The sequence below is a fragment of the Paralichthys olivaceus genome, chromosome 11 (genome assembly GCF_024713975.1).
Source record: "Paralichthys olivaceus isolate ysfri-2021 chromosome 11, ASM2471397v2, whole genome shotgun sequence".
NCBI classification, from domain to species: Eukaryota; Metazoa; Chordata; class Actinopteri; order Pleuronectiformes; family Paralichthyidae; genus Paralichthys; species Paralichthys olivaceus.
In genome coordinates, this window is record NC_091103.1 from 23,278,180 (window position 1) to 23,299,961 (window position 21,782).

Genomic DNA, 21,782 nt, shown 5'->3' on the forward strand with positions numbered 1-21,782 from the left:
CACACAAACGGGCAGCAGTGCATTATGTATTTACACTCTACCAAAATAAATGATTTATTATTATTATTATTATTATTATCATATTCTTTTATTCCCATAGGAAAGCAGTGTCATATCCTTGTGAGATAAAAATAAAACGTGAAAATTATCAAAATAAAGCTACTTGACAAATGTTATTTTGAATCAATCAGGATTTAAATCAAAGATATATCGAGTATCCTAAAAAAAAAGTTAAAATATCTCAGGTGAGTAATTGTCACCGGATATAGAACAACTTAATAGGCCTGTTTATTAAAGACCGCATATTGGCGTATTTAGATGTAGCATCTTAATTCTACCTGTTGCATCAAGCTTTATTTTGTTTTTAAAACGAACTGTTTCCTATCTCATCACGACTTCCTCTGTTTAACCTGATGCAACTACCTGTGCGCTCCAGTGCGCGCGGCAGCAGCGGGGGGGTCGTTACGCACACGCCTCTGACTTTATGGGACAGCTGCTGAGAAAACTCAAGTTCCATCTCCAGTCCAGCTGAATTAAAAACTGGCTCTGACATAGTCCTTTGCTCCTGGTAAAGAAATGCATTGAATTAGTTTCCGTCTGTGAAGTTACCTGCAGTGAAAACGTGTTGTGCGCCAGGGTGTTGGCCTTTTTAACAATTTACGCTCTAGTGAATCCATGTGCTGTGGCACAGTAAGTTCTTTTCAGGGGAGAAGAAAAGAGATTGGAGAACAGCAGGTGAAGAAGAACACAGGTGAGCATCAAATATGTTTCACTGTCCTGTCTTATGCCTGCACACTTTCATTTCTTGCCACTTATTTTAAGTTGTCTCTTTGTATTTGTGTGTAAGGAGCCGAAGATGTGGTTATTAAGTAGCCTCAGTGTGTTTTGATATTTCAGGTTCCCTGCATCTTTGGAAACAGGATGGCTCCACACCCTGCTATCCAGGTCATCATTGACTTCACTGCTGGAGCAATAGGTGGGTTAGAGCAGGTCAAACCATGAATCCTGACTAATTTCATAATAAATCAAGATATTCTGTCATTATATTGACTTGTTTTTTATTCCCATTAATCCTCAAACAACAGACAACTATCAAATTTCCCTCATTAGAAAGGCTTCATTTCTTAATTTTTAAGATAATGATAATTGTGATTGTTGCACTGAAACACTATTTAGATCATGTATACTAAAGATTGTAACTTTTAAAATTGACAAATTGTGTAAGGATGGCCTGTAGTGATCTCCCTGTAACATTTAGGGGTAATAGGAAATTAAGATTGAGGCTTCGGTCAGCAGGAAGCCACATGAGTAGATTTAGGTTTTTTTAGTTTTTCTTATTGTAGAGCACTGTGGAGTAAGTGTTTTCACAAAGTCGTGTCCATAACAGCAAAGGTGTGGAAACTTAAGTGGACTCTGGTAAAGTCATGAACTCGTGTGCGTCGCCCTCCTCCCCATCGTGCTGTTTCCTCAGGTGGGACAGCGTGCGTGTTCAGTGGTCAAGCGTTCGACACCACCAAGGTGAAGATGCAGACGTTCCCCACCATGTACCGCGGCTTCTTCCACTGCTTCATCTCCACCTACAGACAGGTGGGGGTCCGGGGCCTCTACAAAGGCATGACCCCAGCCCTCATTGCCAACATCAGTGAGAACGCAGTGCTGTTCTTGAGTTATGGCCTCTGCCAGGATGCTGTGCGCTTCTTGTGTGGTACGGCCAAAGGGCAGCAGCTCAGGTTGGACACAGATTTTCTATGATCCTATGATGATGAGCTGATGAATTATCAGTTAAACAGGAGATGAGGGCAGGGAAATTGTCAGATAAAGATTAATGGCTCCATTTGTTTCTGAGTCTCATGTCTTTTTGATTGTGAATCACCTTAAATAACCTGTGTACGATAATGTGCCACATAAATTGATGTTTTCAATGGGAAAAAGGTCTGTCAATACTGTCAGCCAGTCTCTGGGCATCGTTGCAACCCCTTACTTTTTGCATGTTAGTATTTTAAAAATGCAACCTGCTTGTGAAGAAAAACCTGTGAAACTAGAATAATGACAGTCAGGGACACCTCCAGGGCAGGAATCTCATAGTTTGCATCACACCGTAAAACTCAGCAGATACGAGGAGATTATTTCCTGAGGAATTGATGTTAATGTAAAAAAAAAAGTCTCGTAATGTTAAGGAAGGTGAGGAAAACCTTTAACCAGATCTGCACAAACATTTGATGGATTCTTTCCTGGCCCATGCCCCGTCACTTGCAAATTAGTTGAATACCTTTTGCAGACTAATAAACAAACCAACATAAGGAAACATAACCTCCTCTGCAAGGGTACAAAAAGGTAAATCACTCTAATTGTGTGAAGCCAAATTGTGTCGAGTATGAATTTTGATTACCATTTCTTAGAAGTAGCTGTTTTTCTCATTCCAATTTAAGTGTCTCGTGTAGAAGAGGAAATGTTGAGAAAGATTTTAGTGAATTAATGGAACCGAAACTAGAAAAGTAGGATTCTGAAATCATACTGTGGAGGAAACACGTTGCCAAGTCATGCGGAAACAAATTGTTGTGTGCCTCATTTCTACCAAATATAGACATTCATCAGTAAAACAAATAATAAAAGAAATCAGTACAATCTGAGAGTATATGTCTGATAGTTATAAACCAGTGAGGTGAGCAATAGAAATTGGTTTCTAATGGGATTTTTTTGTCGTGGAGAAAATATGTTTGACCAAAGTAAAAGTACAAATAAACAGACAAAAATGTACTACAGTAAAACATGTTCTACTTGTTTAAAGTATCTGTTGAGTGTAGCCTATGCACAGGTCAACTACATCATTGTGGCTGAGTCTCTGCCTCCACTGCTTTGATTGTTTAGTTCACTGACTGAACTTCCTTTTATTGCCCACCAGTGATCTACAGATGGCAGTAGCGGGGTCTTTTTCCTCCATCTTCTCCTCCTTGGCACAGTGGCCCCCCCGAGCTGGTCAAGTGTCGCTTGCAGGCCATGCACGAAATGGAGGCGTCTGGAAGGATCGCAGGCGGACAGAGGAGGTCGGGAGGTCAAACAGAGAGACTGAGCAAAACTTGTTCAGTTTCCGTTGATGCGGTTTTGACTGGGTCATGGTTTGTGTGTGTGACTTCAGCACCGTGTGGACAGTAGTGAAGACTGTCATGAGGAACAACGGTCCCCTGGGTTTCTACCAAGGACTGACTTCCACCTACGTCAGGGACATACCAGGTTACTTCTGCTTCTTCGGGGCGTATGAACTCTGTCGCTCTACGTTTGCGCGGCACATGGGCACAGACAAGGATGGAATAGGTATGGTTGAATGATTTTCCTTTTATATATCATGAGGCATTTTTCCGATTATGTTGTGACATTTTTTGTGATATGGTCCCATGCAGGTGTTCTTCCAGTCATGTTCAGTGGTGGATTTGCGGGAGCTTGTCTTTGGTTGGCGGTTTTTCCCATCGACTGCGTGAAGTCAAGGATCCAGGTGCACTCACTTGCTGGGAGGCAACAGGGCTTCATGAAAACCTTCTTGGGTGTTGTACGCACCGAAGGTAAGATGTGATTATGACTTCTATCAATTCTATAATTTGAAATTTAACGTCACCCCGATGTTTGGCTGTGGTGACTCCCCTCAAGGCTACCAACCCGCCCCCACCACTCGTTTGATTAGAGGGTGTTAACTTTTTCATATGTAGAGATGTAGAGATGTCCCAAAGGGTTGAGTCTATGTACGTAAGCATTGGTCCAAGAGCCATGGTCATGAGCCATGTTTAACCCATTAAAAAATTTCTTATAAATGTCAGCATTAATGTATTTCATCAAAGAACAGTCATATTATTTAAGTGCAGCATCTCTTTAAATACACCTACATTTTAGCAGCTTCTTAAACTCCTCAGACGTTTCTAAATCTGACCATATGTGACAATAGCTGACTGCTTTATATCATATGACCATATAATCATAGTGTGATGGAGAGCACACGTATGATTATGCTCTTTTTAAATGACCGAGGTGCAGTCGAGAACAATGCTTGACTATCTTATCATTAATTAGCCTCTGGGGCAATGGCCATTATTTCAGGGTTCCATTGTAGATATAGACCAAGACTTACCCGTTCACTGTGTTCACGAGTTTCCTTTATCACACAAGTCGCTGTTTATGATACCTTTTAGGGCTAGATTACATTTTAGTTTTTTGTTTTCATTTTAGTTTTTCTGTCGAATGTGTTCCACCTCCACATGGACTGTTCACCTGTGGACAACCAAAGCCTGTTTAAATGCAACTGGTCCAACTAGAAATGGAAACCAAGAGGACTTCAGCTCCAAAAATGCATATTCACATGCTGTATCTGTTTATGGAGATTAGTTGTCTGCTAAACCTGTCCGATGCCTGGCTCCTACAGTCTTTATGGCCAAGTGTCCTTGGGCAAGATACTTAAACCCCAAATGTCCACTGACAGCTGCATGTGACAGAAAAAGCAGTGTGTATATATCCATCTGCAGTTTACCTCTGATCTTTGTCTTTGCACTTTATGTGCAGTGTTACAGCCCCATGATGCACCATCTGCACCACCTGCTGGTATAATGATGACAGTGAATGGGTGTCTTCAGCATATTAATTGGTCTGGGTTTTATGCCAAATTAAAGAGTTACTGTAAACCTAAGGATGTAATAATGAACAGGGAAGAGTTGTTAAACTTTCCCCGAGGGGCTTAATAAAAGAGCAGAAGTCTTCAAACTTTGCAGAGGTTTAAATGCACCGCTACTGATTTGTCTTTGCTGCAGAGTGTCGACGCATCTTGTTACTAATTGGCCCGAGCTGTGGTCCTGACTCATCCGTGGGGAACGTCCTGTTTGACTCTCTCTTGTTCCCACAGGGTTCATGGCTCTGTACTCGGGCCTGACTCCTACCATGATACGCACCTTCCCTGCCAACGGAGCGCTCTTCCTGACTTACGAATGTAGTCGAAAGTTTATGATGGAAACCGTCGGTGCCTGATGTGGAGAATATTTCCAAAAACTAAAGACGACAGGATGAAAGATAGAAAACAAAGAGGGATTCAATAAAAAGAGAGGACGAGTCAAATTAATCTAACAAACACGTCATGTCTTTATTAATGATATGATATGAGCTAAAAAAATTATAAATGTATTTGTGTTTCCAGTGGAGCTGTATCAAACTGTCTTGTGCTGGCCCCAGTAATTTTAATAAAGTTTTAATCTCACCATAATGCTTTATATGCAGTATATCTGCGAACAAGTTACTGCATGATCGATTCCTTGGTTTAGCATCAACAATATTTTTCAGTGAACAAACGTTTTGTCAGTCAAATCAGAAGAAGAGAGGAGAACATTAGCAGCCGGTTCAATGTGTCCTGGTAAACAGCCTAACTCTGTTTAACAAACCTCAATCATTGTATTATTATATTTTATTTTCAGTGCAGTTCCCAAATGTTTCTACTGCAATAAAAATAACAAACTCATCTTTACTTAAGCAAATTCTGAGTTGCCTGTCCTAGAATGGATCCTGTTCACAGTAATCTGAAGTGAACACAAGTCTCACAGCAGAAAAGAGAATCATTCTGCTAAAATGGACTGTATTTATTTCATGAGATGCTGTCACTAAGCTCTGACTTTATTACTTCCCCAGATTACGTTGATTTAATGGAGATTATATACAACGATGAGCACATATCTGAGATGTCCCTGTTGAGCCTGTAGGTGGATGTAGGTGGATGCTGGGGTGGTGGAGGGGCTGAATCCACAGGCAGGAAGCCTTATGCAAAGCTGCAGAGGCACTGACGAGCAAAGAGAGAGGTGAAAAATCTTTGCAGCTTAAATATACCATTGTGGAGGAATATCCACATTGGGAGGCTGTGTGTGATGGCGTACTGTGAAGAGTGAGGCATGTCACATGATCACAGCCGTGCATCTCGAGTTGAACGAGCTCGCAGTACTCACTCCATTTTTGGAAGTTGTTTTTTCAAACTGGTATTTATCAAACCTCCCTACTCAGTCAATGAAATCCTTAAAACAAGAAATCTCTTGGAGTCGGATTGGATTGGAGTTTGACATTTGCATCCACTACTTAAAAGGTAAAACTTTTACAATATGAATACTCAAAATGTAATTTAGTTGTTTAATTTGAAAGCGTTATTATAATTATTTACATCCCCTAATGGAATATAAACCAAATTCGGCCTCACCCAAATCAAAAGCCTGCGAACACACAGATTCATAAATGTAAAAACAATTTCACACTTTTGTGGGAGCATTTTTTAAGAAGTACAGTGAGAATTCATGTGCCAATCATGTCATGAACTTCACATCGTAGAAGTGACCTATCAGGTTTTACACGACTAATTGCTGTATGTATTAACATTCTTGGTAACATCTAATTTCTTCATTTAACTTCTTCTTTCCATCTGTGTAGTTTCCCTTTGTGTGTTTTATTTTACTTCCGTACAATACATTTCTAATAAATCTTGTTTCTCTTGTCTCTACACATTTTAAATGGAGGGAAACTTACATGAGCGTGCGAACACATCTCCCCGTTCCCTCAGCAGCTCTCATGTTTCACGACATGGAAGCCTCCCATTGTTTATTCATTAGCTGCCCTAAGCAGGTGTCAGACTCCTGGATGTCAATGTAAGAATATAATAAAGCACAAGAGCTGAACTGTGAGCTCTCCAATACAAGAGACACATACAAGGCTGGTTATAGGCTCATGTTACCCGATGGCACCCAATCAGATGAGTCCAGGAGTCACACACAACGAGTGAGTGGGAGTTTATGAGTGTGTGTGTGTGTGTCTCATGGAAAGAAGTAAGTGATGAGGGCAGGGAGACAGACCCCACCCCGCAGGGAGTAGAGACGGGTAAACAAGAGCAGCTCTGGTTCACTCCATCACACCGACAACACGCTCACTAATGATCTCAACAACGTCCAGCACGGCAGAGATGGTCACACAAGGTAAACTTCAGATCAACGCTGTGGAGGAAATAGAAGGTAAGAACCTTTTCTTATGAACTTTTTAAAAAGTGAATCTTACTATTGACTTGTTGAACTCTCTCAGCAACTGTGCCTGATGGACAACAGTGGGGGGAACATGCTGGGGATGATAAATATTGTTAAAGGGCCCTGAGGTGAGCTGGAACTCCAGGAATGTCTAGTAATCACAGAATATTGTTTATGCTAACATTATTATTTTTATTTTATTTTATAAACAAACAGCAACAAATATATGGTGTAAACAGGGATCAGGAAAAACTACAAACAACAAAATAATTGAAATGAAAAAAAACTTAAGTGTTACTTATTTCCTTCAGGATTGACGTTGTATTGTACATTGACATTAGTTTCCATAGCTTCAAACACTGTTTGTGGTCCTGGAACTCAACTAGTGCATTATTCATGAGGCATTACAATGAATGGATTCTATTGTTGCCCACATGCCCTTGATAAATCATATCCAAGAAAAAACAAAACACACATCCAGCATGAACCGGATTTAGGTCTATGATTTACAAATTTGGATAACAACATTTATATTTCTGGATGTGACCTCACAGAGGAATCGTTTTATCAAGAAGAGACCATGTCAATAGTTCAGCAGCTTTACATAACACCATGTGACTCTGGTGAACGTGGAGCTGTGTGACTTCCCTCAGAGATTAATTAAACATGTGGATCCACCACCTCGCCACATGATAGCGTTGAATGTTTTGTGTCACCTTCAGTAAAAGGTGCTGTCCCACTGGACCGTGTTACTGCTCAAATCTTCAGCTGGAATGACAAAAGACAAATCTGCACTGGTCTGGACAGAAATGCTCTCATGTGTGGAAAATATGCAGTGTGTCCCTGTACTCGAGGTTCTAACATGTTTTCTGTTCCCTCTGCAGATAAAAGCTCAGGGAGACTGGGATGTTTCGGTTGGCTGTTGGTCATCATATCCCTCCTCTTTGTAGCTGTCACCTTCCCACTCACATTATTCATGTGTGTTAAGGTAAATTATTCTCCTTGGTGTATAGTCGTGATTTATTAAAATTTGTATACGCTTCCCAGGATCCTTTAATTACCTTTCTCTGCGACAGTATCTGTATCTCAAGTGTTTTTTACAGGTTGGCAGCTCTTTAAAGTTGAATATGTGGAGGCCTTAATGTCACAACAACGTTATTCAAATTGCAACGATGAGGTTTTTGTTTGTAAAAAAACCCCAGTGATTGTTTTTTATCGTCTGTTTATTCATCACAGGTGCATTGCCATGTGCAATAGTAGGGCACAGCAATTGGACATTTAGGATGTGATTCTTTACAAACTGGTATCAAATCAGGGAAACTCTCAGCATCTATTCAGTTGTTGGGAATGGACCTTTCATAATTTACAATAATGTATTATGCCAATGATTCAATGACACATGCACTGAAGCTGCGCTCTGAGAGAAACCACAGTCACATTTGACCTACACTGAGTTGATACTGACAGCATATTACATGAATTTAACATTTACAGTGATTTGCACGGATTTGTTATTGTGGTTTTTGTGACTGGTTGTGTGTCTAACAACCAGATTATAAAGGAGTACGAGCGAGCCGTCATTTTCAGACTCGGCCGGATCACAGACAGGAAACCTAAAGGGCCAGGTTTGTCAATTGATCTCCTAAAAACGTGCATTTACACTGAAAAGAAAGTCGACATGTACCATTGTTCTCAGGGGTTTGTTTGTAGTGGGAGAATGTGGGCTTTACTTGCTTTTACTGTCTAGATGCGTATGTGATAATGATTATGTTATTTGATTCCATCAAGAACTGAGCCCAGATTGCATCATTTTGTTGTTCAGACAAAGAAAGTGTTTGTTCGAAGACATTAAATATTTCCTGATGCTGGGAAAGTGTGAACAAACAAAAATTCCATTTCGTCAAAACTAAAGCATCTCTGAAATATTCCTATTTTTATTTCTGGCCAAGTTTCATGGAATGCTCAGTAAATGACTAAAAGCAGCACCTGTGTTCCTCTCCAGGACTTTTCTTTGTTCTGCCCTGCACCGATAACTTTGTGAAAGTCGATCTGAGAACGGTGTCGTTTGACATCCCACCACAAGAGGTAAGTTTGATTTTTTTAATTCATTCATCACGTCATGTGAGATGAATTTGTGTCTCTGTCTGTCATAACTGCTCTTCTTTTTGCCCTTGTTCAGATCTTGACCAAAGACTCAGTGACAGTGTGTGTGGACGGCGTTGTGTACTTCCGAATACACTGCCCAATCTCATCTGTGGCCAATGTGTCCAACGCACACTCGTCCACGCGGCTGCTCGCACAAACCACCCTGAGGAACGTGCTCGGCACCAAAAACCTCGCAGAGCTGTTGGCTGACAGAGAGGGCATCTCTCTCAGCATGCAGGTGAGGAGAAACCAATAATCTATGAGGAGCTGGAGGACGAGTGAGGATGAGAGAATGGTTTTTAAGGAAATAGTTTTGTCAAAATGTATTTTCTTACTTAACAGAAAATCTTGACCCTGCATTCAAACAGGTTCAGTCAGATTGTGTATCTGTGCAAACACACAGCAGGAGGTTTTAAAGTCCAATATTTACCTGACTGGCCTCCGTACTTTCCCTACAATACTTGTTTGCATTTTGTCCACAAGCAAATATGAGAAGAAGGGGAAATAAATATTTGACAAATCAGCACAAAGACAGACTTGCTGTCCTTGTCATGGTCACGAACACCTGAATAGATAAGAGACAATGAGCTCTGACTGTGCAGTAACGTGCCATTTAAAAGCTGCGTTTAAAAGGTGTTTATTCAGTCACTATAGCTGCAGAAGAACACTGACGTATGATTCTCTTCTAGTTAGGAGTAGTCAAGGCAACCATGTCGACAAATATTAGCTTCTTTACTTTCCTCTTTACTCTAGTTCTTAACCAACTAAATAATAAATTAGGCTATTTTCTTTATCATTTGATCAGTTTTTGGTCTAAACTAACTGATAAAATATTTGGATAAATATAATTTGTTGTTAGCGTGCCCATTGTTTGTTCGGTACCCTGGGTTAAAAACTGTTTCCTGCCATCTGAGAACAAACGCAGCACAAAACCAAATTGAGCCCAATAAGCGACTAAAAGGCTCTGCAGGTTTCCTGACTGTATTATTTGCTTTTCTTCATGTCCTCTGCAGGAATCTCTGGATGAAGCCACTGATCCGTGGGGGATTAAGGTGGAGCGAGTGGAGATCAAGGATGTGAAGTTGCCTCAGCAGCTGCAGAGGGCCATGGCTGCAGAGGCCGAGGCCACCCGGGAGGCCAGAGCGAAGGTGAAGAGGGAGCGATGGAAGATTTGAATTTGATTTCCATCTTTGTGCCTTCTAATTGTGAAAAAATGCAGAGGGTAGAGACGATGCTGGTTCGTCTGTGTTTCAGATCATCGCTGCAGAGGGAGAGATGAAGGCCTCCAGGGCTCTGAAAGAAGCCTCTCTGGTGATCGCCGAGGCTCCGTCTGCTCTCCAGCTGAGATACCTGCAGACGCTCAACACCATCGCAGCAGAGAAGAACTCCACCATCATCTTCCCTCTGCCCATGGATATTATCCAGTGTTTTATGCAGAAGAAGTGATGAGTCCTATAAGAGCTGCATTACTTCTTATATTATGATATTATTAGAGTTAAAATCTCCAGCTCTGTCTCCTAAGAGAACACTGCTGAAGTCTGCACTTCATCATCGTTTCTTATAGATTTTCTTTTTCTATTTTCCTAAGAAATAAAAGAGCTATGTATCATAACTGTGTTTTATATCCACTACAAATCTCACTTTTGCACACTTATTTTCTTATTGTGGTTTAATACTTAAATACAAAGTGCAACATATACAGTGTAGATGTTAGTGTCTCATCACTGACAACAATATTTTTACCATCTAAGCTACAGGTGCAGTTTTGGAGGAGGACGAATAAATAAATAAATAAATACATGGAATGCACAAGAAATGTACAAAAAATAAAATCCAATGAAATGCACAACAACCTTATAAAGACATGCTTTCTTAAAAACTCATTCAGAGCGTGGATTTCTGAAATACTGAATACAATCTTTACAACAGAAGTCCTGTAAACAATCAACAGAAGTACTGACATCCGCATGTAAGTACACAGGATGTAAACTGTAAACAAATCCTCTTGTTTAAGTGTTGAACAAACATTCGGCAAATTAGCACAATGTCATGTCCATAGGACACAGAGGCGAGCAGTGCAATATGAGCACCTGACGGAGAGAAGCATCATTTCCACTTCCTCTCGTAACAAAGCGAAACCCACCAGCGACTTGTCCCGACAGCAAATACAACTCACCTACAACCAAAGTCATATCAGAGCAGATTTTCCTATTTTATAGAATGTATGGGGATCTGATTATTAAGTCATATTATTATCATGTACAGCAATGTTTCTTCAAAGTACTTTTATGCACTATAGTTGTGTAAATCATTATATACATATATTCTTCCACAAACTACAAAACAGGCTGTGAACTGTGTGGTCATGTAAACATGAGCATAAAGAAAAAAAAAAACTACTACTGTAAAACAAATCAATGTTATGGCAGTTGTTTCCCTTTTGATGATTCATATTTCTCAACACCTGAGATTCTCAACAATGAGAAATGAGGTAACAGCTTGCAGCAAATTGAAGGATTTTTTTTATCCCTCAGAAGTAATTTGCCAAAAATCAAGAGAAGTAACACGTTAGAGCCCGACTGACATATCGGAAGGCTGATCAAATTCTGCCGATGTGAGCTTTTTACAATTATGATATAAGGATTTATGTTTGCTGAAATAAAAAACTTTATTTTACAGATTATGTGAATTCATGTTATATTTCACATAAAGAAGTTTGTCTAAGGTAAATATTATTTTCAAGTTCAATTTGGGTTTTATTTTTACCAATTTATAATAAAGTTTTTGGTCAAACTGTAAAATAAAAAGTCTCAATAACATTTATTTGTCCTAAGAGTTTGATAACAACATCATAGGAATCATTTCCAATTTTTAAAAAAAATATATAAATAAAGACCAATATATCGGTATTGGAAAATGTTTACTCCCTGATATCGATATTGGTCCCCCAACATCCATATCAGTCGGGCTCTGGTGCACATGGAGGATGAACGCCTGGATGTTTTTCACATCACATTTGTTCTCAAGGTTTTTCTGCAGATAAAACACGAGTGAGACCAAAACCAAAAACATTTAAAGAAAGAACAAGAGAACATATGTCATAGTGTTTCAATGCAGCACCATGAACAGATGTGAGAATCACTCGTGTTCAGGAAAATACTTTTCGATTAGAACTGCAATGTCTGCACCATTTAAGGATGATTCTGAAGCCGTTGACTCCAGATAAATAACAGTTACACTTGATGAACTACTGTCTTTGGTGATCTCCACAAATCCTTTAGTTTTCACCCTTGTCCATTTATTTGTTTGTTTGCTAACAGGATTACACAAAAACAAAACTACAGAACAGATTTCCACAGAACTTGGTGGAAGGATGAGACATGGGCCCAGAAAGAAGTCCTTCGAATTTGGCTTGGTCGCAGACAAAGGACAGGACTTTTTTTTTCTTCACTTCCTCTAACACTGTGAGATGCAGGATTTTGTTTTTCATATTTTCACCAATTTCCAAGATAATAACGAATGGATCTTGATGAAAGAAAGAAATCTGCCTCGTGTTATTTTAAATTCTTCATCTTGTCCTTGCTGCTTCCTGCCATTGCATTATATCTTTGACAGTGGAAATGATGTACTTGTTTAATTGCATATACGGCGGGGAAGTGAGATACAATCTGAGAGGCGACTGTTGGGCTCTAGTTTCATTTGACTTAAACCTGCTCTGTGTTATTAGAGGTAACTAGTCCCACCCCTTCACTCTTCAGCTCCATTTCACACTGATCTGAAAATAAAGAGATCAATACATGTAAATAATTTTAAATAAATTAGAATGAACAACATAGCTAAACTATTTTGGCAGTTCAATGGACTGATGAGTTGTTAAGTTGTCGTACATTTCAGGTCAGCGCTGATATCTGGTCGTTTAAGGAAAACATGGGACGGACGATAGAGGCTGGATGGCTTGATAGACATTCATACAATCCTGATATATGAAAGCTTTCTGCATGAAACATGTCCCACAGAGGAATCCATACTTTGAGAGTGACTTACTGCAGGTAGTTATTTTGTGTGTCGCCTTTGCTGCTGCTGGTGGAAAGAGACTGGACGGCAAAGGCGCTTCTTGTGTTCACTGTTGCACTTTCGACGTTTGCTTTGTGCCGTATATCCATCATCCTGAGCACTGGATGAGAAGGTGGAGATGCAGATGTTGGTGAAAACATGGAAATGAGGCACTGTGAGTCTGTTCCTGCTCTCTGACGTCCGCAATGATCAGATCACCCGCCGCAGTATCGCAGCGCGTTCTGCTTGTGGGAGAATTGTGTCGAATAGAAAAAGAGTAGGGCAGAGAATTCCCTTTTGGACAGCAAGAGGTTGAGCATTGATACAATTATTTAGCCCAAAGATTAAAATTCCTGGGGTTTGTCTGTGGAAATGCATCACCAGGGTGAGAGGCCGTTTCCAAGAAACGTATTTGCGTCTGTCCATCTTCTTTGTTTAATATCCTCCACTAACTGAGAGGAACATTCAGCAAATGTTTGAAGAGTGTCACTGATGGTAGGAGTGTGGGCGGGCAGGGGAGCCCGGTCCAGGGGATGGTCGGTGGATGGGGGAGGAGCTGGGGGACATGCGAGGGCTTAGCTCGCCCGTCTGGAGACGCCACAGCAACTCCTCGTTGGTGCGACTCAGCCGCTTCTTCTCATTGCTCTCCTTCTCCACGTTCACCTGCAGGTTGGCGTTCTCCTCAGAGAGTTGTCTGAGGAAGAAGTGTGTAAAGGTTACAGTGTAAATGCCATGTAAGACATTTCAAGCTGCAAAGTCATAATTATATCCATAAATGTCCCAGAGATATATTTTCCTCACTGCTGAGTTTGCCTGTATACACACTCTTTATACACAGACAATATGACTTCTGATTCTTGACTTTGAGGCTACACTTATACAATATATAAATTATTGTGGAGGTAGCTGGCAGAGCGTGTTCACCTGGACCAGAGGATCCATCAGCGCAGGTGAGAGCTGTTAGCTGATGGATCCTCTGGTACAAAAGGGAGCTGCCTCAAGGAGACACACAAGAACTGAGAGGGACACATGGAGAGACATGGACACACAGAGACACTGAGCTGCAAAGCGAGGGGCCAGCTGAAATAGCTGGCACTGTAAGTTTAGGTTTTTGTGATTTTATGTTTGTATTAATAAAGTGATGCTGGAAAGCATCTGGTTTGTGTCTGGCTGCTGTGGTGAGAGCCCTGAGGCATAATCATGTCCCACTTATATACTCAGAACTAGAAATACTGGCAAGTGCAGTTTCAGTCCACATACATTTGAAGAAATTCCCTAAAGAGAGACTTGTGATATCATGTTCAAGAGGCCAAAAACATCTTTGGTGGATGAACTCTGACCTTGACCTTTGACCACCAAAGTATAAAGAGTTAATTTGTGATTGTAAATGAACATATGTGCCTAATGTGAAAGGATTATCTCACAGCGTTCTCGAGATAACGTGTTCACAAGGCGAAAATAAGTCATTCTTTAGTCCATGTTAGCGATATATCACAGAACATGAGTCGGGAGCATAAAAATCACAAGGTGACAGTGTAAAAAGATTTGCCACACTGAGGCATTTATACTGACCTGGACACAACCAGGTTCTTGTCTATTCGCTCCTTCAGGTCTTCGTTCTGCTGCTGCAACACCTGCAGTCTCTCCTCCAGGTATACATTCTTTTCAGCCTGCTCAAAAACACAGGACAGAGGGTGCACAACATTAAATTCTTTAAATGAAAAGAGAAATATGCCAGATGATGTGCCAAGGAGAAGTTTGTCCTGACAGTTATATTTGTCATTTAAGCTGTCCATACCTTACATGTATGGACAATAACTACTGGAATTTGACCAGACAAAAGCAGAAATTTGAAGCCTACTATTTTCTCCAGCTCTGTTATCTTCAGGTCCTGCTGATGAATTTGTTGATTCTTCATCTCCAGAACATCTTTGAGACTCTTCAGGTCCTCCTCTATGTGTTTGTATGGAGCCAGAGCGTCCTGACAAAAGCAGACAACAACAGTGAAGGCGACCATCAGTCTTTAAAACATCAAGAATAACATCAAGATATTGGCCCTGTAATGTATCATGGAGCCGTTACCACTATCTGCTCATCTGTGCTCTTGCGGAGAGCTTCCTCAAATCGCTTGGCTCGGTCCCTGAGGCTTCGGTTCTGAAACGTCAGGGTGTCCACCTGATCCTGTTGAACAGACAGTATGCTGCCATCACCAAACATAAAATGTCTCCTGTTAAAACAAATCCTTTTTTAAGGAGAGCTGTTGACCTGCAGCGACAGTCTGATCTTCTGAAAATCTTCTTCCAGAGACTTCCTCTGCTGTTCATGGGCCATCTTCAGATCTAACACAAGAAATGACACGTCATCACCTCTCTGAACCTGCAGCACAGTGAGTCAGGACAACAGCAGGTTTCCAGTTTGGTTCTTACTCTTCACAGTCCTGGCATGCTCCTCCTGCAGAGTGGTCAGCGTGTCGTAGTGAGCCGTCTCCATCTCCATCAGGGACGCCTCGTGGTTCTCACTCATCTCCTCAATCTGGGTCAAGATGAAGACGTTTAAAGCAACACTTGGTAGTTTTTTCTACACTCAAATACAACCTGGCGTTCCTGTTGTTGTTGTTGTTATTGGACAAATAAAGCCGTAATTTAGTTTGTTTCATTTGTAGCTTTTCTGAGTAACATTGGGTTGTGTGAGTGAAGTTGTCGACTCACTAGTTTAGCATCAGAAGCCAGGTGAACCCATTTCGAGAGAGGTGAGCCAAACAAATCAGAGTGATTCGATACAGATCGTGCTCGGACTTTGATAACTGCGTCACCCATCTGCTTGCTGTTTGCTTGTTAGCTTGTATGACACTGTTCTACTCTGAGTGCGTGCAGCGAATGTGCAGACATTTACTGTGTGAGTGTGAATGTGTAACTTAAACCACGACACATTTTCAGGACGTAACGTTACAAATGCTATGACAACTCTGCTTCTCGGTCAGTTTGTCAACAAATGCTTGTGTTCAGCTTCTTGCAATTTACAACAGTGAATTATGAACCCCACTAGAAGGGGGAACCCGAGTATAGAGCGCTTGAGGTATCGGTATCCCAACACATAACATGCATTCATGCGATTTGAATGGGACCATAATCTATAAAATGAACATCATGCTGTAATGAAGAAGACTTAAAAACAGCGATTTAAACGCAATCAATGGAGTCGCCCACTGCTGGTCAGAATACAGAATACAGTTCTCAGGCACCCCTGTATTTACACACCTGCTCGTGCTGTTTGACCCGTAGCTCCTCAAGCTCATCCCGCTGTAGGTCCTGCAGACTCTCGGCCTCAGCCATGTGCTGCGCCTTCAGCCGCTCCTCCAGCGCTCTCAGCTCCCTCTGCTGCTGAGCCCGCAATCCCTGCAGCTCAGCCTCAAAGCGACGCTCCAGTTCCTCCTTCTCCCGCTGCAGTTGCTCCCAGTGTGCGACACTGAAAGCTGGAGCACAGAGTGGAGATGGAAATTTTGTTTCACGTGGGTTCAAATTTAGGGTCAAACACGAACCAAAAAAGAAGATGCACCAAGTTAATTTACCAGTTGTTTTATCCGTCCTTTAATTTTTATGATATTGGGAAAAAAACTATTTTTGCAGATGTTTTTTTGTAAAATTTGAAATAAAGCGACTGAGCATCATTAGGACATGGTGTTTTTCTTTTAGACTAAATCCAGCAGCAGAGTGGATTCGCTCGGGGTCACTTATGGCAGTGTAGTGTATAATACATAACATATTGTGAGCTGGGAGTGACTCACCGCCTATTCTCCCCACAATGTTCCCCACTTACCCACTTCATCCCTGATTCTGGCAAGCTCCTGGGACAGTTCCCTCTCCGTCACAACGGCACGTTCACTCTGAAATGGTAAACACATAAAAACTGTGAACACCTCTGGAGCATGAGGACGGATTTCTTACACTTACAGTACAACAGTGAACTTTGTAAGTGGAAATAAGAATGATAATATAATAAATAATAATTAGTTTATAATAATGAATAATGAATTTAAGCTACACAGGAATAGATAATAGTCTTAGCGCTGCCTATACTGGTAACAGGAAGTAAGCCTCGTACGACCACTGTCATTTATCATGCATGATTAGTGGGCGTGGTCTAGCGCTGCATGAGGGACAAAGGAAGTGACTCGTCTGTCCTTCCTGCAGTGCCCAAAACACACGCAAAAATGGTCAGTCCTGCTAGCAGCCCTAGATTATAGTTTAGTTTGTTCTTCAACTCTGTAGGAGCCCTCCATATTGTCAGTTTTTGAATGCTTTGGATTTTGCCTTAAAACACCAAATTTATTGATTTCATCTCATTTTATTTATTTGATAGGGACAGAGCATGTTAATGAACATCAGTATAAAAACATTACATGTAAGAATGCCAGAAATGTCAGCATAAATGCTAATTTACATTTGTTGTCCCTGAAGTAATGTTGCCAATATGTTTTGTATCACAACATTGTCTATATGACCAGAAAGTTATATTTTTTTTACTTGACATAGTATTTATCAATATATTAGATCAGAATACCCACAAATATACTCCAGAGGGTTAATCATTGCCATACATATTACTTTAATCTTGTTGTTTTATTAACATTTGTCAACTTCTGTGCATTGCCTCTTGTTACAGGTATCATTCATATTAATTAAGAATACATCTCTCTGAGTTCAAACCTAGAAACTGACATCCTAAGTCACCGTAGGTGAGAGGTTTGGAGCCCCAAAATGTTTCCGGGTACAGTGGATGAGAGGATTATAGAGCAAAATCACATTCCTGCTTCATTAAAATGTATTTTATTCGCAGCTTCCTCCACCGAAATGTTGTTCCACCACATGCAGCATGTAAATACTGTTATATAAAGCAGCCTGCCAATCTGGTCATGTCTATAAAAGGCTAATTTACGACCTGTTTCCACTAGCCTGACAGTGTAATCAGCAGTTACCACTAACCAAACTGTCCCTCTCTCAAACCAGCACTTTCAATAATCTATTCTCGCTGTCTCTCCTCCGAGATGCATCGACGCGTGATTGGCTGAGGCCACGGCTCACTGATAAACAAGACGCTGGACTAAAAGTCAAAGGTCACAGTTCTGGTCTCAATACAATGGGCGCAGAATAGATGTGGCAGCAACATAATAATAGAAAACACCCCGCCACTTTCTACGTCACATCAGTGTAAAATTTTAATGTGGATCGTAAAAGCCAAGGGTCTTAATAGCTCCAGGGTGAAAGGCTTTACAGCACCACAGAGGAGTCAACGACATTTACAAATGTACATCCACTTTGATTTAGTCTTCACACTGAGCCTGACGGAGTCTCCAGCATCTTCATGATGTGACATTCTCAGAGCTAGGCTCACTCACAGAGGCAGACACATCAGTCCGTTAAGTGACTATTGATCACTGCTTTAAACACGCAGCAAGATGGCCACGAACGCCGTGGCGAGGAGATGAGGCACAAATCACCAAGCTGCGTTCACGAGGAAACGGTGAAGGGAGAAGAGAGACAGAGGGGAGCAGGTGAAATATGCATGAGACAGTATGCAGTTACAGTATGTCTCTGCAGCAAGTGATGTCATCTTCTAAGAGGTTTTACTTGGTGCACGCAGTCATCAGGGGAGAGACGCCGGTGACCTCATTAGGGATGAAGGATGGTCAGCTGCTTTTTTTCATTTCACTCCACACTCTCCCGAGCTCCACCTCTGTTCCCACCCATCATTCCCCTGACTCTGATCCCCAAGGAGTCGTGAGTGTGACATGCATTCTGATTTCACTATTCAGCCCGGCACCCAGGCAACATCATCCATCTCCAACGACTGATTCCATCATTGATTTCACTGTTGATTATATTTGTTGTCTGAGTTTGCAGCATGAGAAAAGAAAAACCTAATGATGTTCAATTAGCATAGAAGTAAAAAGGTAGAGGAACATATCTCAATTCAATCAAGCGGCACCAAATTGCACCCACTCATAGAAATCGATTTCCAAAATATGCCTGATTGTTTTCAGCAAATCCATTAATTATTCCCTGGAATAAGACAGAAGATGTAAAAATAAATGCCCCATCTTGCAATGTTAAAGATATGGATAAAAAAATATCTTATCTGGATCTGCACCAAAACGAATAAGTTCTTCCCTGACTCACACCGAATCCTTCCACCAAGTAATCCATTCAAAGGTTTTTACATAATCAATGGTGAAACGTAACCTCCTTGATGTGGATAATCCTCACGTTTAAGAGGCTGGAAGCAGCTAAATAACAAACAATTACTGGATTATAAAATACTTATATCTCTTTATAACTACTAATCACTTCAGCGCTGCAGCATTTACATACCTTTTTATAGTAAGGTTGCTCAAAAACTGTAACGACTTCATCAACTGGTCTAAAGTCTGCACCCACGTAAACAGTCCAGTTTCAGTGGGACCGTAACATCCCTCCAATGTGCCGTCGCTGTTTTTGTTTTCATCCTGAGGAGAACCCAGTGAACGCACAGGAAGCTGCAGCTGTACAGCCCGAATGCTGCACAGGAAAACTGAACACGTGATTTCTGGTAGCTTAGAAATCCAGTTACATCGAGGATGAGTTTCTCCTGTATGATCAATAAAATGCAATCATGCAATCGAGAGTACAGGAATACAGCAGCATGTTATGTAATGTCCCTGCAAACTGGCAGAGAAAAGAAAGAGGGACAGTGCGACTGAAAACCTGCTTTGACTCAGCACAATCCTGCACACATTCATCCCCTGCACCGGCTTCAACATAGCACATACATGAACACAGACAGTTAGCCCCCCCCCCCCCCTCCCCATGCCAACAAACACACATACTTAAAGGAATCCTCTGTGCCGCCTGCAGAATATTCTGCCTTTTACCGTTTGGTCCAGACAGCGCAGAGGGAGGAGATGGAGCCTACAGCAGCAATGGCCCATACTAGGCAAGGAGACAGCAGCATCCCTGAGCCGGCTGAATGCACGGGGGAAGCAGCAATGACAGATGCAGGAGCCGGAGAGAAATACAGAGCGAGAGAAAGAGAGAGGGGGGAGGGCACCAGGCGAGGGGAAGGAGAAGGGAGGAGAGAAGGGAAGACTGAAGCCTCACCTTGTTTCCTGGTTTGCGTTTATCCCTGCTAGAACAAAGACTGCCAGCCCCAGCCCAGCTCTGCCTGCCCACCCCTGAAACCCCCGCCCTGTATCATACTCACACCCAGGGAGCAACACACACACACACACACACACACACACACACACACACACACACACACACACACACACGGACACATGCATGTGAATGTGTGCTCTGTTGCATCTTTGAGAGAAAAAACTGAAAGAGTGAAGCAGAAGAAGATGGGGGAGGGAGATTATCAATAAGTGGCCAATTAACAGCTCTGATACTGAGCTCAGGGAAAATAGCTGCATGCACCAGATGTTTCAGAACATACGTTTAATTTATAGAAGACAACAAATCCTGGAAGGATCTTTCTAAAGGAATAACGTCTCAATTGTAGCATTGGATGTTCTTGCAAAAAGTCTCATGCAAGAAACTCAGCTTTCTGTGTTTCTGTAAATAGTTTAATGAACCAGACATCTCAGTACAAACAGTAGCAAACCCACATGTGCTTCAGGGAAAATGATCCGACTGAAGGAATAACGTCTTGATTTCAGCAATGGATTTAAAGCTTATTGCGAAAAATGGTAGATGCTCAATAGAACAATTAATATATAAAACAAAACTGGCTCAGGCAAAAGAAAACTTCTATGATTTAGTATTTCTTCAGTCAGAATCATACACGTATCTAAAATCTCATCAGCATATATTTTCACTGCTTGTAACACATATTAGAGATATATCATATCTTGTACCATGATGAAATATTTATTTCATCAAAAATGGACATGGCATTATAATAGAACAAATATTTAAGGCTGGTTATCAAACTCAATGTTGATTTACTTAAAGGCTCAGTGTGTAAGATTTACGTGAAAGGGATCTATTGGCAGAAATTGAATATGAATTAATCCTAGCAATGTTCTCACTAGTGTGTTTTATCTAAATTGTACAAGTTGTAGTTTCTTTACCCCTTTATATTTAAATACTTTATATTTACACCGGGAGGGGGTCCTCTCTATGGAGGCCACCATGTTTTCTACAGTCGACCAGACTGGACAAACTAATCACCTTTTGAGTTTTCATTTGTTTTTTTTATGTTTGGAAGGGGGGGGGGTAAGGTGGGAGGTATTCAGCTGCAACATGCAAATTCACCACTAAATTCGACACAGTGAACCTTTAATAATCATGTAACTATTGCTATATATTCAATAGAACTGATTGAAAACCTTCCGCCCATCGAACCTTTAGTGGATGTTCTATGTTCGATCACTAAAAGCAGGGCCAGGCTCAGACAGGCCGCTCTAATCTGATTAATCATCTCCCACTGGAGAGCAGAAGACGTGGGTGTGGCCGGGAAAAGAGATGAAATGGCAGCGGAGGAGCAGAAGAGGAGGAGAAATAAAACCTCAATCCGCTTCTG

General features: G+C 41.2%; 3 protein-coding genes across 8 annotated transcripts in view; 2 read left to right on the forward strand and 1 right to left on the reverse strand.

The window, feature by feature from the left end:
- The first annotated feature begins 146 nt into the window (after positions 1-146).
- slc25a15a (solute carrier family 25 member 15a) lies at positions 147-5,236 on the forward strand. The gene is given in 8 exon segments (XM_020088135.2): positions 147-751; positions 898-976; positions 1,472-1,730; positions 2,903-2,963; positions 2,965-3,044; positions 3,137-3,312; positions 3,399-3,557; positions 4,883-5,236. Coding segments are annotated over 7 exon segments (912 nt in total). The 5' UTR covers positions 147-751; positions 898-921; the 3' UTR covers positions 5,005-5,236.
- Positions 5,237-5,374: 138 nt separating this feature from the next.
- On the forward strand, positions 5,375-11,541 carry stoml3a (stomatin (EPB72)-like 3a). Its single transcript, XM_020087948.2, has 7 exons — positions 5,375-7,013; positions 7,907-8,010; positions 8,575-8,647; positions 9,025-9,107; positions 9,202-9,405; positions 10,181-10,315; positions 10,422-11,541. Exons 1-7 carry the CDS (start codon positions 6,935-6,937, stop codon positions 10,611-10,613), a joined length of 870 nt encoding a protein of 289 aa, XP_019943507.1. The 5' UTR covers positions 5,375-6,934; the 3' UTR covers positions 10,614-11,541.
- The window catches only part of mtus2b (microtubule associated tumor suppressor candidate 2b), a 30,684-nt gene continuing 19,720 nt past the window's right edge, over positions 10,819-21,782 (reverse strand). For 4 of the 6 annotated variants that reach the window (XM_069534893.1, XM_069534889.1, XM_069534890.1 and 1 more), the window contains 8 exons: positions 17,037-17,103; positions 16,478-16,692; positions 15,647-15,752; positions 15,486-15,559; positions 15,303-15,401; positions 15,082-15,201; positions 14,793-14,893; positions 10,819-13,914 (listed from right to left, as the gene is read on the reverse strand). In XM_069534893.1, coding sequence (XP_069390994.1) covers positions 13,707-13,914; positions 14,793-14,893; positions 15,082-15,201; positions 15,303-15,401; positions 15,486-15,559; positions 15,647-15,752; positions 16,478-16,692; positions 17,037-17,103 — 990 coding nt within the window. In that variant the 3' untranslated portion in view covers positions 10,819-13,706. Of the gene's footprint in view, positions 13,915-14,792; positions 14,894-15,081; positions 15,202-15,302; positions 15,402-15,485; positions 15,560-15,646; positions 15,753-16,477; positions 16,693-17,036; positions 17,104-20,127; positions 20,298-21,782 lie in introns of those variants that run through there. The other 2 variants (XM_020087946.2, XM_069534892.1) reach the window with 2 other exon arrangements.

What these genes read in the sequence shown, in the direction of transcription:
- stoml3a (XM_020087948.2), top strand. Translation starts at nt 6,935, where the DNA reads ATGATCTCAACAACGTCCAGCACGGCAGAGATGGTCACACAAGGTAAA. An exon ending in CATTATTCATGTGTGTTAAG is followed by an intron (nt 8,011 to 8,574) that starts GTAAATTATTCT and finishes TCTAACAACCAG; the next exon opens with ATTATAAAGGAGTACGAGCG. An exon ending in CAGGAAACCTAAAGGGCCAG is followed by an intron (nt 8,648 to 9,024) that starts GTTTGTCAATTG and finishes GTTCCTCTCCAG; the next exon opens with GACTTTTCTTTGTTCTGCCC.